General features: G+C 38.3%; 1 protein-coding gene across 4 annotated transcripts in view; it reads left to right on the forward strand.

Moving 5' to 3' along the window:
• Positions 1–15,148, forward strand: part of rapgef4a (Rap guanine nucleotide exchange factor 4a) — a 36,251-nt gene that overhangs the window by 19,015 nt on the left and 2,088 nt on the right. For 3 of the 4 annotated variants that reach the window (XM_065962384.1, XM_065962387.1, XM_065962386.1), the window contains 20 exons: positions 2,257–2,321; positions 3,341–3,391; positions 3,478–3,584; positions 4,757–4,878; positions 4,982–5,165; positions 5,262–5,346; positions 5,767–5,827; positions 5,988–6,064; positions 6,148–6,294; positions 7,250–7,365; positions 9,146–9,231; positions 9,990–10,068; positions 10,166–10,316; positions 11,019–11,107; positions 11,313–11,343; positions 11,448–11,526; positions 12,752–12,898; positions 14,188–14,285; positions 14,652–14,777; positions 14,901–15,079. In XM_065962384.1, coding sequence (XP_065818456.1) covers positions 2,257–2,321; positions 3,341–3,391; positions 3,478–3,584; positions 4,757–4,878; positions 4,982–5,165; positions 5,262–5,346; positions 5,767–5,827; positions 5,988–6,064; positions 6,148–6,294; positions 7,250–7,365; positions 9,146–9,231; positions 9,990–10,068; positions 10,166–10,316; positions 11,019–11,107; positions 11,313–11,343; positions 11,448–11,526; positions 12,752–12,898; positions 14,188–14,285; positions 14,652–14,777; positions 14,901–15,079 — 2,080 coding nt within the window. The remainder of the gene's footprint in view (positions 1–2,256; positions 2,322–3,340; positions 3,392–3,477; positions 3,585–4,756; positions 4,879–4,981; positions 5,166–5,261; positions 5,347–5,766; positions 5,828–5,987; positions 6,065–6,147; positions 6,295–7,249; positions 7,366–9,145; positions 9,232–9,989; positions 10,069–10,165; positions 10,317–11,018; positions 11,108–11,312; positions 11,344–11,447; positions 11,527–12,751; positions 12,899–14,187; positions 14,286–14,651; positions 14,778–14,900; positions 15,080–15,148) is intronic. The other variant, XM_065962385.1, reaches the window with a different exon arrangement.

The following is a 15,148-nucleotide window of genomic DNA, read 5'->3' on the forward strand; positions in this document are numbered from 1 at the left end:
AGCGCTTTTCTAGTCTTCTGACTACTGAAAGCTCTTTTACACAGCATGTCACACCTACACATTCACACACTGATGGCAGAGGTTGTTTTGTAAAGTGACCAGCAGAAGTTATTAATGTCATTCATACAGGAGTAATTCTTGGTTAAGTGTCTTGCCCAAGGACACATCAGACATGTGGCTGCAGGAGCTGAGGATCAAACCCTCGACCTTCCGGTTGAGAGTCAACGGACTCTACCAACTGAGCCACAGCCGCCTAATGCTGATTAAAAAATGTAAAAATTTGGATTACACCAAATGTGCAGCAAGTAAATATGTTAATAACAGATAACGTTGAGTATAACTGTGATTTATATTTATGAGTATTTTTCAAATGTTCACAGTTAGTTGTCACTGTTGTTTGAGGTCAGGGTAAGGTTGAAGACACTTTGTGTTTCCAGTTTTACTCCAGAGCTAACAAAAGTTATGTAATTAAACCTTTAACAGCCCAAGGCTTACGTTTGATGTTGGTCGTACTTTTTTCTATTGCTGACAATGTTGGCCCCTTACATTTGGATGAAGTCATGTATTGTGTTCAATTCTCCTGTTGGACATTGTTGTGAAAGTGGTTGTGGTCTGAAAGGGCACATGAGCTAAACATAACAAAACCTTTACAGCAGAGAACATTTATAAAGAATAACGAGGAATACTGTATAAAGCAACCAGAACCCTCTGTGAACACTGTGAACATTTACAGCAGAGTTTTATTTCTGCATGTTTCACCTCCAGGATAATGTTTCATTTTCAAGTCATGTTCCAATTTCTAGGTATTGTGTGGATTGGGTATCTGTTTTTATGGTATCAGCAGTCTAAGAGGCACCTCTAAGAATAGCTCCGTTTTGTTTTTCCCTGCAGATACAATTGTGACAGAGCAGCTCTGACTGATTATGTTATTTGTCGTGGGGGGGGGGGGGGGGGGCTCCAAACAGTGAACAATGACCACACCCCACTGTACATCCCCTCTGCAGGACTGTGGCATGGAATCAAACCATCGTAATTACATCACTGTGCTGCTCCTTACAGTAACATCTAGAAAACCCAGAGAAATAGTATCTCACAGCATCTTTATTAAAGTGGAGAGTATTATTTTATAGTGATGGCAATACTCTCCTAAGGGAAGGTTTTTATAATGAAAAATGACTGAAAATGAAACAAGAATTGGAAATGGGATAAACATTTCCCGAAAAAAACAAGAACACGATCTCTTCTGATATAAATTTACAAGTAAAAATCCCAGATCAGATTGATGTTTGTGATAAAAATAATGTTTGTCTGATTTTATGATGAAACAGAAACAAACTATTCAAGAGGGAATTAAATGAAATATGATATTTTGGCACACATGATGCACCATTTAACCAGAAATAATTCACCTAAAGTTTCAAACAGTGGATCCACAGAAGAATCTGACCTTTTTTTTTTTTTTTTACACGAGGACAACCTTTAAATAAATATTTATTGGTCTTTTAGGAAATATACTGTAATGCAACAAATCTGTTCCAGTTTTTGTAACTTTTACCACGGGTATCTACATGGTTTATTAAAATAAAACACATTAAACAGATTCAAAAGAGATTATCGATAAATATCCTGACATAATTAAAAAGGTGGTGCTGGAGGTGGGGTGAATAAATAAATTATCAAAAGAAAGGGGGAGTTGAGGAGTTGTGAGTGTGCACTGAACATGGAGGGCAGAGCTGCTTTGTTTTAAAGTCCTACCAAAGACAGTCATACATACCTAGAGTTTAATGACAATTTGGTGTAACTTGTTTATATGTCTTTGGAACTGGAAACTTTACTTGGTGGCATTAAATTCTTAGTATTTTTTTTCTACTTCTAAGATTTGTTTTTAGGCTTTTTGTCTTTATTTAGACATGACAGTGGATTAAGTTGGAAATCAGGAGAGATTGGGGGAATGAAATGCAGGAATGGAGCCACAGGTCGGACTTGAACCAGGTCCGCCGGCTCGGAGGGCTATAGCCTCTGTACAAGGGGAGCAACCTAACCGCTAGGCCACCTGCACCCCAGAATTTCATAGTAGTTCATGTTCAGGCTATGCTCCAGATAATAACTTATAGACAGTACTTAAGACACTGACCTTCAATGATTCTGTGTTTGATGTTTTTGAGAGAAAATAAAGAACTCTTTCGTTCATTCTCTCTGTTTGTCACAGGTTGCTAAGCCACTTTTTAAACACACTTTCTGTTTTTTTCCCTCCAGGAATGCCGGACAAAGAGAACATAAGCAACAACTCATTTGTCTCAGTCTCCAAACACCAGAATAAGGTAGGAAGGTACACATACACACATGAAATACTGATATGATTTAGTGTTTACATGAGTTATGAAAGACTGGCTGAGGCTGCGTGTGAGACAATGTGCTGGGTCTTTGAGCTGGTTCCTGTCCAGAGGAGAGTTACTGTAAGTGAACAGTCAAACTTACACTATAACTCACTCTGTGCTTCTCTTTCCTGACCGCATCCTCTTACTTTTTTACGCACATCTCCAGCAGAGGATGGAAATAAGTTTGGAATGTCAAGTTTGTTTAAAAGTCGGTCTAAATATAAACAACATGACCGGAGTTTTTTTGTCTCCATCCATAACAGTTCCTGTCCCACCTTTTCTCCTCCTGTCGCCGTTTCCTGACCTCTGGTTTGATAACATGGCACTGCAGCAGATTGATGGTGCCCTGTGCTTTGTAGATTGTTCTGTTGCCTTCATTCTTGTAAAATAAAAATAAAAACACAGCGTCAACTAATTTAAACATTTATAAATAATAAGCAGGAAATCCCACTCTGAGTAGAAATGTGAGCACTGAGTGGACTCGTTTTCTTGTGAATAAATAATGAACTTTAAAGCCTTCACATGAATGCATGAGTTGTGCTGCTGCTCTCTGAAGTGTGCAAAATGCATTTTAAATGTCACAGCCCGGCAGCCCACCCTCTGGTCCCAGCAGGGAAAAAAACCCTTCACTTCCGTACAGTAATCTGTGTCCCATTTAACCATCAATCAGGACTCTGGTAACAGACGACTATCGGGTAACTGAGAATCAATAAAGAAAGCCATAAGTTCAGTTTAAATGTACAGCTAATAAACACATAATGTTAAGTGTGAGTCATAAGGTAGTAGTGAGAAAGACACAGTGAGAGGAGGTGCACTTTATATTTGACATGTTGTTGTGTTGTCTCCTACAACATTTCATTTCTCCCAATGTCCTGGATGTTGAGTTTTGTATCCTCTTCGTCACGGTGCCCGATGTGTTTCATTTCAGCTCCTCTTATGTTTTCTTTCATTTCATTTTCCAGAAATCATTCATTGAAAGTCCAGCCACACCCCACCTTAAATGCATTTCTCAGGTAGTAAACACCTTTTCTATAAAGGGACGATCATGATGGCCTATTAGTTGGCAGGTAGTCATGAGGTGCTCTGTTGTACCGTGCAGGTCCCCTCTGAGAAGATCCTGCAGGCGGGGAAGATCCTCCGTAACGCCATCCTGTCCAGGGCACCGCACATGATTAGAGACAGGAAGTACCATTTAAAGACGTACAGGTTAGTATGTCCAAGATTGCATTATTTCATTCAATCAGTTTCAATTAAAAACACTTCATTGGTTCATCTAGAGGCATCGTTAAAGATCTGCAAAAACCAAAAAGGTCAAAAACATGCACACATGAAAACATGGTTATAAAACAGGGTAACACTTTATTTTGTCTGTCCGTCTGTTGACACTCAACAAGCTATCAGTAGATATTCAGATGCATGTCAACAGTGTGTCAGTTGATATTCAACATGACTTTTTCAACAGACAAGTTATATACATTCAACTTACTGCCAGTAGACTATAAGGTGCATTTCAAGGTGTTACAACATTTTACAAAAAGTGTCTTCCAACTCTCTTATTTTCTAAACAGGTTATTGATTGACATTAAACTAACTACTAGCAGTTTAAGGAACAAAAACATACACTTTTAAAACTGGCAAAACTTTGTGAAATAAAGATTGTTGGTGACCTGTCAGAGAAAATAATTGAATTGAAAAGAAAAAAGAGTGATGAGTGAGAAACCTCCGGATATGTTGACATCATACTGTTGACTTTCACCTGTCAGATTGATTCAGAGTAGTTAAGTGTCTATAGATAGTTAGTTGAATGTCAAACCTGTTTAAAAAAATAAGAGAGTCGGAAGACACTTTTTGTAAAATGTTGTAACAACTTGAAATGCACCTTATAGTCTACTGGCTGTAAGTTGAATGTACAGTATATAACTTGTCTGTTGACGAGTCTTGTTGAATATCAACTGACACACTGTTGACATGCAACTGAATATCTACTGATACCTTGTTGAGTGTCAACAGACGGACTATCAAAACAAAGTGTTACCGTCACGTCACATCATGTAAAAAACAATTACATTCAGATTTATTTACTATAAAAAGCAAACAGACAAGTCATTGTACCTCTGATAAGTCTTTTGGCTTAAATCTGGGGAATTGAACAGCTCCACTGTAAAGTGCAATATATCATTCACTAATCAGGGGAGACCAAAATTAATCAAAAAACTAAAATTAAACATATACAAAAACCTTAAAAGGTCAAACAAGTTGTGAGAACTTTGCACATTCTTTCCATTAACTTGCTATATCAAAGTTGCTGTCAGTGGAAGACGCATGTATTGTTAGTTCATGTGTGTATGAGATCTTACGTAGACTTGTGTATCTCCCAGGCAGTGCTGTGTGGGGACTGAGTTGGTCGACTGGCAGATGCAGCAGAGCTCATGTATCCACTCTCGTATTCAGGCTGTGGGCATGTGGCAGGTGCTGCTGGAAGAGGGTGTTCTCAACCATGGTGAGACTCCGTGTGACGTCTGTGTCTGTGTCACACATCTGTACTAAGCTGAGAATGCCGAGTTCATGCTCCTGCTGTCTTGTTCTGTGTTGTTGTGATTCAGTGGACCAGGAGCTCACCTTCCAGGACAAATACCTCTTCTACCGCTTCCTCGATGACGAGCAGGAAGATGCTCCTTTTCCCAACGAGGAGGAGAGGAGGGAGAGCCTAGAGGAGCTGCAGGACACCTTGCTCCTCCTCTCGCAGATCGGACCTGACGCCCACATGAGAATGATTCTCAGGAAACAGTGCGGCTCTTCAAAAACAATAAATGATCAAGCAAAAGTGGATTTGTGTGATTGTGATTGTGTTAAGGCTACATCTCCATATTTGCTGTTTTCTAGTCCGTCTGAAAGGTCAGCAGATGATTTGGAGATCATTTATGAAGAGCTGCTGCATATAAAGGCTTTGTCTCACCTGTCCACCACTGTAAGTACATGTCCTATGTCTTAATGTGGCCATTTGAATTCTGTTGCGAACATCCAAATATTGGCACTAACAACCATGAATAGCTGATGGAACATTTAAGAGCAGAGAGACAACAGGAGGAAAAAGATGCATGACAGCTGCACACCCACCTCTGTGTTTTTTGTCTTCTTAATTTATCAGTTAGAATTACAAATCCTTTTTTCTGCTTTGCTGTCAATCAAAGTAAAAACAGCAACAACAAACATTTGAAAAAAAACATTTATGCTGGCTTTCATTTTCAGGAAAACCTGTTTTACACCAGCAGGGTATTGATAGGCTGGAATGTTACACTTTGAATTTTGGCACTACCTTTAGTCTGTTTCTAAGTTCAAAGAATTTGTGGTGACACTGATCTTCTTGTGTTGTAAATGTGTTACACAGGTGAAGAGAGAACTCGCAGGAGTGCTGATCTTTGAGTCCCATGCAAAGTCAGGGACTGTGTGTAAGTCGTGTGACACAATAAGTTGGTGACTTTTCCAAAGAAAAAAAACGAAGAAACAGACACTGAACTATTTGATTCATAACTCAAATTCAGAATATTTCCAACAAAACCCAGATTAGGATGTTTCATATGACCAACATGTTGTGTCTTTTGTGTTCAGTGTTCAGTCAGGGGGAGGAGGGCACATCATGGTACATTATTCTGAAGGGATCAGTCAATGTTGTCATCTATGGAAAAGTAAGTATTTCTCCTGATAACAGCAATATGTTTCCCTGTATTGTTATTATCCACTGTGTCAGTGACTGATCTGTGCCGCACAGGGGGTTGTTTGCACTCTTCATGAAGGAGACGACTTTGGGAAGCTTGCTCTCGTTAACGACGCCCCCCGCGCTGCCTCCATTGTCCTGCGAGAGGACAACTGTCACTTCCTGAGAGTAGACAAGGAGGACTTCAACAGGATTCTGAGGGTGAGTCTGTTTATCATCCACAGAAAGAAAACATAATGTTGCCCTCTGTTGGAAAAACTCAGCAATGCAGCCATAAAGGTTATTTTAATGTGTGCTTTGAGATGATTCTTCAGAACTCTGCAGCCATTGGTTTTGTCATCCAATGCAAAGTCAAATATGTTTTTAAACGACTTCTGGTACTTCAAGCTCCAGATCAAAGGCACAAGCGGAGTTAATGAAGTTTTGGATGGAAACATTGAGCTGAGCTGATTGAGCTGTGTTATCATGTTCATGCTGAGGTACAGCTATAGCTGGGAACAAAGGGCTCAGTCTGACTCTAACTGATCTGTGAAAATTAAAATAAAATAGTGAGAAGTGAAACATTGGCTCTGAATGGCTGGATTATTATTATTATTATTATTATTATTCAATTTATTGAACATGTTAAGAACATACAAACACAAAATAAAAAGGAAAAAAACAAAACATAAAAAAACAAACTGGATCCTTAGGATCCATAGCAACAAATAAATAACTCAAATAATATAGTTCATGTTCAAAAGGGATAGGAAGAAGTTAAAAACTTTTCTGGTCCTACCCCTTCTTATTTTTGTGCATTATTCACAGAAAAATAAAAATGTTTTCATCAATCAGTGTATGATGTTTGACTTGTTGGCCAAAACAAATTTTGTTTTTAGACAAAACAACAACAAAAATAATGGGAACAGATTAACCAAAACCATCAGCCAAGAATTATTTGTTAAATATTTCATTTTTGTTTCATTATTGCACCATGTTAACTTTCTTTAAAAACATCTGCTGGTTTAAGTTGGTGCAGTTGTGTGCTAACTGTGTGTGTGTGTGTGTGTGTGTGTGTGTGTGTGTGTGTGTGTGTGTGTGTGTGTGTGTGTGTGTGTGTGTGTGTGTGTGTGTGTGTGTGTGTGTGTGTGTGTGTGTGTTTGTGTATTGTGTGCAGGATGTAGAGGCCAACACAGTGCGTCTGAAGGAGCATGGTCAGGATGTTCTGGTGTTAGAGAAAAGTCTGAGCAGCAGTCGAGCCTCTGGCCATGGAGCCTCCTCCTCACACTTTAAGTAAGTATACCCTCTAAAGACTTCACCAACATACAGGGAAGGTTTAGTATAGTGTGTGTTTTAGTGAGTGTGTACATATACTGTGCATTAAAGATTAGGGTCCATTATTCTCAAAACAGAAATATAACTTCCCTCATTGAGGTTTTATTAGCAATGCTTTTTATAAAAATTGTATCTGACAAAGTAACATGAAAGATCTGATAATCTGTTGATAATTGTCAGTTTATTGTTCTTCTGTGAAGAACTGGCTCCAAACCCGCACATTACCAATGAAGACATACATTTTAAAAACAGGTCTTACATTCACAAATTTATCTTTAAAAAGACAAAATACTAATTAAACCGATGGAAAAGTAAATGGTGTATTTTTAAGTTGTTTATTTTTAGCTGTGGATTTTTAAATTAGTTTTACTTTGTTCTGTTTAGCAGTTCATTGTAGAGACATCCTTTCTTTTCATTTTGGTCTATACATAGAACAAAAACAGCTTTATATTGAAGTTGTCCAATTAAATCCAATTGACTGTAACGTAGTTCTTCTGATTCATACTGAGCAAATATTTTCTTCACATAAATTTGAATTGTCGAATGTTTACACAACAACACCTCGGTCTCGATAAATTGAAACACACATTTGTTTTGATGTCGAGCTAAAAGAATGCATCTTGAAATGATATATTCTGCTGTGTTCTACCAAACTGTCTCTTAAGGTTAATAGTGTCTGTTCATTACAAGGTAATGATCCAACCTTTACTTCAAACATGAATAACACGATTATTATCTTTATTATTACAAGATCTTCAAGTTTAACCAGTTGTGATCTCAGAAATCATTGTTAGTGTGATTTCAAGGACTCTTCTTATGTGTGATCCTGATTGCTCTTTTCTGATTTACTCACAGCGATGCATATTTAAGTAGGATTAACTTAAAATCAACTACAATTCACTTAATCATCTCTTGAACTGAAGGTAAAAGTCAACCATCAAAACAATTTGAACACTTTATATAGAATTTGAGGTTTTGGGAGCTCTGATGTAGAAGGGAAAGGTTACATCAATCTTTGTTGGTTTTTGAATTTTCAATGCTCTTCTTGTTATGCTGGCCTTATTCTTAAAAACACTTAACCGCCATTTGCAGCATTTTGAGTGCTGGACTCTGTCATTCCACGTCGCCACGAGAAGGAAATGTTTCCCCGACATGCAGCTGAGCACCGAGAAATCCAATACAGTACTGCTGCTGAGAAGAGTTTCCTTAATAGAAGCATCTGTCACTGCTGTAATATAGGGAGACACATTAATGGTAATGATGGCCCTTGCTCCTAGTGGGAAAAAGAAGGCCTGGCAAGTCACAATTACTGGTTTGGGGTCGCCCTCTAATCAACTCTGCTCCTCACACACGAGAGTGTCAGGACTGCGTTCTCCCTCCTGAGTGGGAGAGAGACACATCACGGCTTGTGTATCTCCCCCTCTTGTGATGCTGTTATCAAGTAATGAAAACAACTGCGCCTGGATTGTGTTGATCCTCCTCCACACAGAAGATGCCCCTGCTTTTAAAAAAAAAATGTATTTCTCTTTTTGCTTCTCTGATAGCTCTCAGACGAGACTCTCCTTAATCTTCAAGAACTCTATGATTGTGGCGAGGGTTGTTATCAAATGAAGCAATCACAGATACACGTTCAAGTTCAACACAAATCAGTGGAGGGGCCAGAGCTGTGTCATTAAGCATTAATAAACCAGTGTTTCTTGATTAGTGAAGGGTGTGTTTTTGTTCTGTGTTGCTGCAGATACAAGGTGATGTCAGGGACCCCGGAGAAGATTTTGGAGCACCTCCTTGAAATGATGAGATTGGATTCTCAATTCACAGAGTCAGGTAGTGCTGGGCATGCAGCATCCACGAGGCCAGATTAGTGCCGTGTAACACAATCTATCAATATGATGATCATTTATTATCAATTCAATTCAATTCAATTCAAAAACTTTATTTGTCCCCGGGGGTAATTCAAAGGCACACAGAGCAGTAAAATAACAACAGTGCAGGTAGATGAAATATTTTAACCTAAAATATAAAGTGTCAATTTAAATACAAATTAAAGCTTAAACTTAACTTAAAAATACAAAATATAAAATATAAAAGACTAGATATAAGTGGACATTGATCGGACTAACAGATGTAACAGATGTAAACAGAACTATGTGCAGTAAAGTAAGTTACAAGGTGCATGGAGAATAATGGAACTAATATAATATAACTATAAAAGGTAAATACTGAATGAATAAATAAAGTGACCGTAGTGCAATGATGGATAAGAAACAACAGGGATAAAGTAACCAGAACTGTATGAATACTGAAGGTGTTCCTTCTTTTTACAGTCTGTTCATCCTCTCACTGTTTGGACCCTCTGTCCAGTGCCTGCTGCTCTGCACTCTTCATTTGTTCTCATCTATAATTAGCCACACATCACAGAGCTCATCTAATTACTCCCGCTTGTGCGGATACATATGGTTTTCATTTTGCCTTCAGAGGCGACAGACACGGGCCATGTGGATGAAGGCCTGATGACCCTGGGGGACGATATTGGATCTGCTCTGACGCTGGTTTCACCTCCTCTCTCTTTGATTCGCTCACAGATGCAGCCTTAGATGACTTTGTCCTTGTGCACTGTGTCTTCATCCCAAACACTCAGCTGTGTCCGGTGCTGATGGCCCAATATCCTTTCAGCAATATGTTACCCAGTGTGGTTAAATGAACCTTCACATACCCATATACCTTCTCTTCTCTACTAAAATCTTTAACTGCTGTGCACCTACCACGCCCAGGCCCTGCAGGGATCTGAACAGGAGAAACTGGACTATACACTTAACAACAAGCGCAGGGTGATCCGCCTGGTGATGCAGTGGGCTGCAGTACATGGAGATCACCTGCAGGAGGAGGACATGTCGGTGGCCTTCCTAGAGGTCAGCCTACACATAGAAGGAACAAAAAGCAGCTGTCTATCTACTGTACAGTTATTGTTATTTTATTACTGAACATGTATTAGTAAAGTAATCAAGTCAACAGAAGCCCTTAAGGCAAGTAAGAAAAAAAAATGTCATTGTTTACTTTTGTTTTTTCCTGCATAGTCTTTCTTAGTTCTCTTCTTTTCATTCATGAGTTCTAGTGTGTGTTTTGGTCAGTTTTACAACTTGCAAAATACAAAAAAAATATATGGGATGGGGGGATCACACAATTATATTTTCAGTATTATTTTCTTTGTCAGTGACAAAAGAGTTGACAAGAAAGTTCTGAGATTTAAAAACAATTCTGTTTGTTGTTGTAATACTCATTATGACCACAAGAGGCTGAGTGCACCACCTGTCATAACAGGATACAAAGCATTCATGTTTCTTCTCACTTAGAGGAAACAGAGGGAAAACAAAATTTACCTGAAAGAGACAAGTATGCTTTCAGCTAATTGGAAATAACAGAGAGGCATTCTTAAAGTTTGTCACTTCTTCTGTTGAAAAAAACAATTAGGTCAGACCTTAAGGGATACGTAGGCAGAATAATATTGACCAAATGTTCATGTTTGTGTTGTGATATGTGTCTGTCCGGTGATTCCAGATGTTGAACTTGTAGTTCTATAGTTATGTTTATCCAGGGCTTGTTGTGTTCTGCAGGAGTTTCTTGTGGCTGTTTCTCATGATGCCAAAGTGATTTCAGCACTCAGGGATCAGCTAGCAGAGCTGGAGAGAATTGTAAAGCAGAAGTAAGTTTTTGGGGGTTATCAGAAGAATACATTTAAATCTTGAAAATGGCCATCTTTTTTTGTTATTGATAATATTGTAAGCACCATGATCCTCCTGCATGTGCTTACAAATCAAAAGTAACGTCCTGGTGATCATTTCCCTCCAGGTTTTTAATGGTAATCAAATGTACTGAACTTAAGTGGTGCTTTTTCTTTTATGGTGTAGCTCTGAAGATGCCAAAGTCTCACAGAAAAAGGTAAAAAAGATTATTTTCCCCACTTTCCTTCAATATTGAAGTCTATGTGAGGGTATTATTGTAATGTTAAAGAAATGATGACTGAATGTGTTTTTTATTCTCAGCACAAAGTCCTTCTGCGACAGTTCAGTATGGGAGATGAGAAGCTTCAGAGACGCCAGCCGATCAAGAGTAATGATGAAAGTGAGTAAAGGACATGTCCACACATTTCATTTGAATCTATGACAGAAGGCGTGTCATGGCCTGTGGCTCATTAGAGGTTTACTGTTGCTTCACACTCCTGTCTTTAACTGTTACATCATATCTGCTTGTTGAAACTTTTGTGAAGCAATATCTTCAATCTTACACAAAACACTCGTCAGTGCTGTGTAGTCCAGTGTTTAAATAGGAGTGTACATTTTCATTTAAAGTATAATACAACTTGTAATCTATTACTCAGGGACTTTATGAGGAATGTGATGTAGGATTTTATGTTGTTGTGACTATACCTGCACTATAGTAATACAATATGCAAGGTGCTATCACATGATTAAAAATCACAACAACATGAAGATTGATCATTTAATAAATCCTGAAAAATGAATGTTAGGTATAATTCATTTTTTACGTCTGTCTGCTTTTCTTCATATTTACATAGTACCTGAGATTGTGACATGTTCCTCTGGAATCACAAAATAAATCCATCAAATAATTGTTTTCATGTCCATATTGGTACCAATTCTTTTGAGGGTAGCCAATAGCTAACTTTAGCTTCCTCTGAATCTTTCAAAATGAGATCACAGCATCCATAAATCAGTTACAATGCACACATGCAGAGTGAGAAGGCGTTGCTTTTTTTACATTAAATACATTTTTTAGATTGATTGTGATAAATTCTGACTTTTGGGGTGTGTTTATTGTGATAGCAAAGAAATAGAGATTTACTGTGCAGCCCTTGTTGTGACACATGTTTATTGAGGACCTTATCTTTTTCCAATATGTCACAAGATCATAACATGGGAATGGGATACTTGACAGAATATTATTATTAATATAAATAGTTCTTTAGATACATACCTTGTTGGCAAAAAGGATGACATGTTTTGACAGTACAGGACATTTATCAGGACATATGAAGATTAAATCCTGTGAATCAAAACATTTTTTTTGCCTGTGTAAACCCTTGAAATAAAGCAATGTGGGCTGTTTCAATGAGGTAAAACAATCCAGGATTTCACAAGGAAAGCAAAATAACCAAACAATATAGAAAAAATGGATTTAGCAAGAAACTAGTTATTTTCTTTTTTTTAATCAGTTTTGCCTGCCCCCTTGATTTAAAGCTCTGTGTATCTAATTTTCTGATACTGCCTCACCACTCCTTCAAGCCGTTGCTGACAGTCCCTTAATGTGCTCTACTTTACGCCCACAGTTCTGCTCAAAGTCTACTGCTGTGACCACACCTACACAACAATCCGGGTCCCTGTCGTGGCCTCTGTCAGGGAGGTCATCGGTGCCGTGGCCGACAAGCTGGGGTCAGCCGAGGACCTGCTCCTTGTCCACCTCAGCTCTGCAGGAGGTGAGAGCAGCAGCAGCTACGTGCTAATCAAATGATTGGAGAGGGCATGTAAGGGGAGAGCCAACGTGTGGTATCACAATAATTAATCCCAGAATGATCGAGTGAGTCATTAGCTGTCTTTTGCAGACTGTTAATGGCTGGTGCAGTCGGTGCTGCAGAATGGCCTGACTAACCCCGGCCATGCTTTTCTGCCAACATTGGTGCAAGATGCTGCTACTTACTATACTGTACTGTTTCATACTTGACCTACTTGACCACTTGCTTGGAGTTGATAATCATCTCTGCAAAGTGACCTTTAGCTTTACAAAGAAAAAATAAGGACCACCACTGGTTTTAACTAACCTATTGTTTAATTTAAAAGTGTTATTGCATGGCAGATTTTACAGTATTATAATAGAATGGCATAAGATGTTGTCCATCATCCCTCAAGGTTATTAAAACTGGCATTTACCTATAATGAATGTACATAGTCTAAAACCAAGAAATCCTTAACAAAAATTTGTCTCCATGCATGCTAACAGATCTGTGATCTACAGTCTCACATGTCCAACATCTTCATACATTTCTTTAGCATGCTAACATTTGGTGATTAGCACTAAAGTCAAAGCTGAAGCTGACAAGTATATAACATATATCAAAGAAGTCGTGCAAACGAGTTAACAAGTATAAAATCTGCTTTTATTTCACCTCTGGATAAAAGGTATATTAAACTCTATTACAGCTCACCCTGAGAAACGATGAATATGTGCCACACACTTTATCATAATCAATAAATCACATTCATGACCACATCTCACTGAAATCTTAACTAGCTAATTAATGATGGAGCAAGAAAAAGTCAGGGGGTCATAACAACACCTCAGCCATGAATATCAGTACAAAATCCATCATATATTTAATATACACCTCCAGTATTGAAGGGTCTGATGGAGGGATGGACTTACTGCAACTAATAACCGGCATACAATTTTGGCTTTAAATAGGCAGTATTGTTTTTTTTAAAGGTTTACTTTTAGGCATTTTATGTGTTTAATTAGAGATAAGATAGTGGATAGAGTCAGAAATCGGGGAGAGAGAGAGAGAAGGAATGACATAAAGGACAGGAGCCACAGTTCAGACCCGAACCAGAGCCTCCTGACATGGGGCGCACGCACTAACCACTAGGCTACCAGCGCCCTGGCAGTAAAGTTTTAATGAAGGATCTGAATTTACAAAAAAATGTTATGTGTATGGAGACTTAACATGTTAACACCTTTTAAAAAAATCTGTGTTATGTTTTTGTTTTAAAGAGAAAGTCGTCTTCAAGCACAATGACGTTTCAGTATTCTCCACTGTCAGTGTTAATGGTCGTCTGTTTGCCTGCCGGAGGGATCAGCTGGACTCTTTGGTGGGTTCACACACAAATTCATAAAAACGAGGCTTAATTGCATAACTGTGCATCTTTGACACCTTTTACTAGAAATGTGTAACTCTGAATACATGTTTTTCATATTATTCATGGATAGATTGTCTCCTATACTTTCTAAATCTGGCTAGCTCTTTCTGTGTATTTAAAGAAGAATCTCTACATATCAGTCTTTATGCTCCATTTTAAACAGCTGAACTTCTTTTCTTTTCTATCATTTATTTAGTTTTATTGGTACATGCTTATTTCACTGGAACAAAGTGCCATTGTTGCATCATTTTTTTCACAAGACTTCCAGAAACAGTAGATATCATGATTACTAAAAATAAAACCCATTTTATTTTCTAGACGCCTTTACCTGAGCAGGAGGGTCCCTCTTCAGGGTTTCTGACCAGCTTTGAGTTAATGAGCTCAAAAGATGTGGCCTACCACATGACCTCCTATGACTGGGAGCTTTTTAACTGTGTACATGAGGTAAGACTGTGACACGTCATGTGATGTTCCTTATAAGATGGAAACATTAACATGATTTGTTTTTAATTGATGCTTGATTTAGTTTTATTTTAAAACAATGTCTTTGTCTTTGCTGTCCTACAGCTTGAACTCATCTATCACACAATTGGGAGGCAAAATGTGAAGAAAACCACGGTGAACCTGGATTTGTTCCTAAGGAGGTTTAATGAAATCCAGTTCTGGGTGATCACAGAGATGTGTCTGTGCTCTCAGTTCAGTAAGAGGGTGCAGCTTCTCAAGAAGTTTATCAAGATCGCCGCCCAGTAATAAACCCTTTATTACTCTCTTTCTTCTTATTTTCACTTTTCCATTTCAAATGTTCCTTTTTTTTA

The sequence above is a fragment of the Labrus bergylta genome, chromosome 13, assembly GCF_963930695.1.
Source record: "Labrus bergylta chromosome 13, fLabBer1.1, whole genome shotgun sequence".
NCBI lineage: Eukaryota > Metazoa > Chordata > Actinopteri > Labriformes > Labridae > Labrus > Labrus bergylta.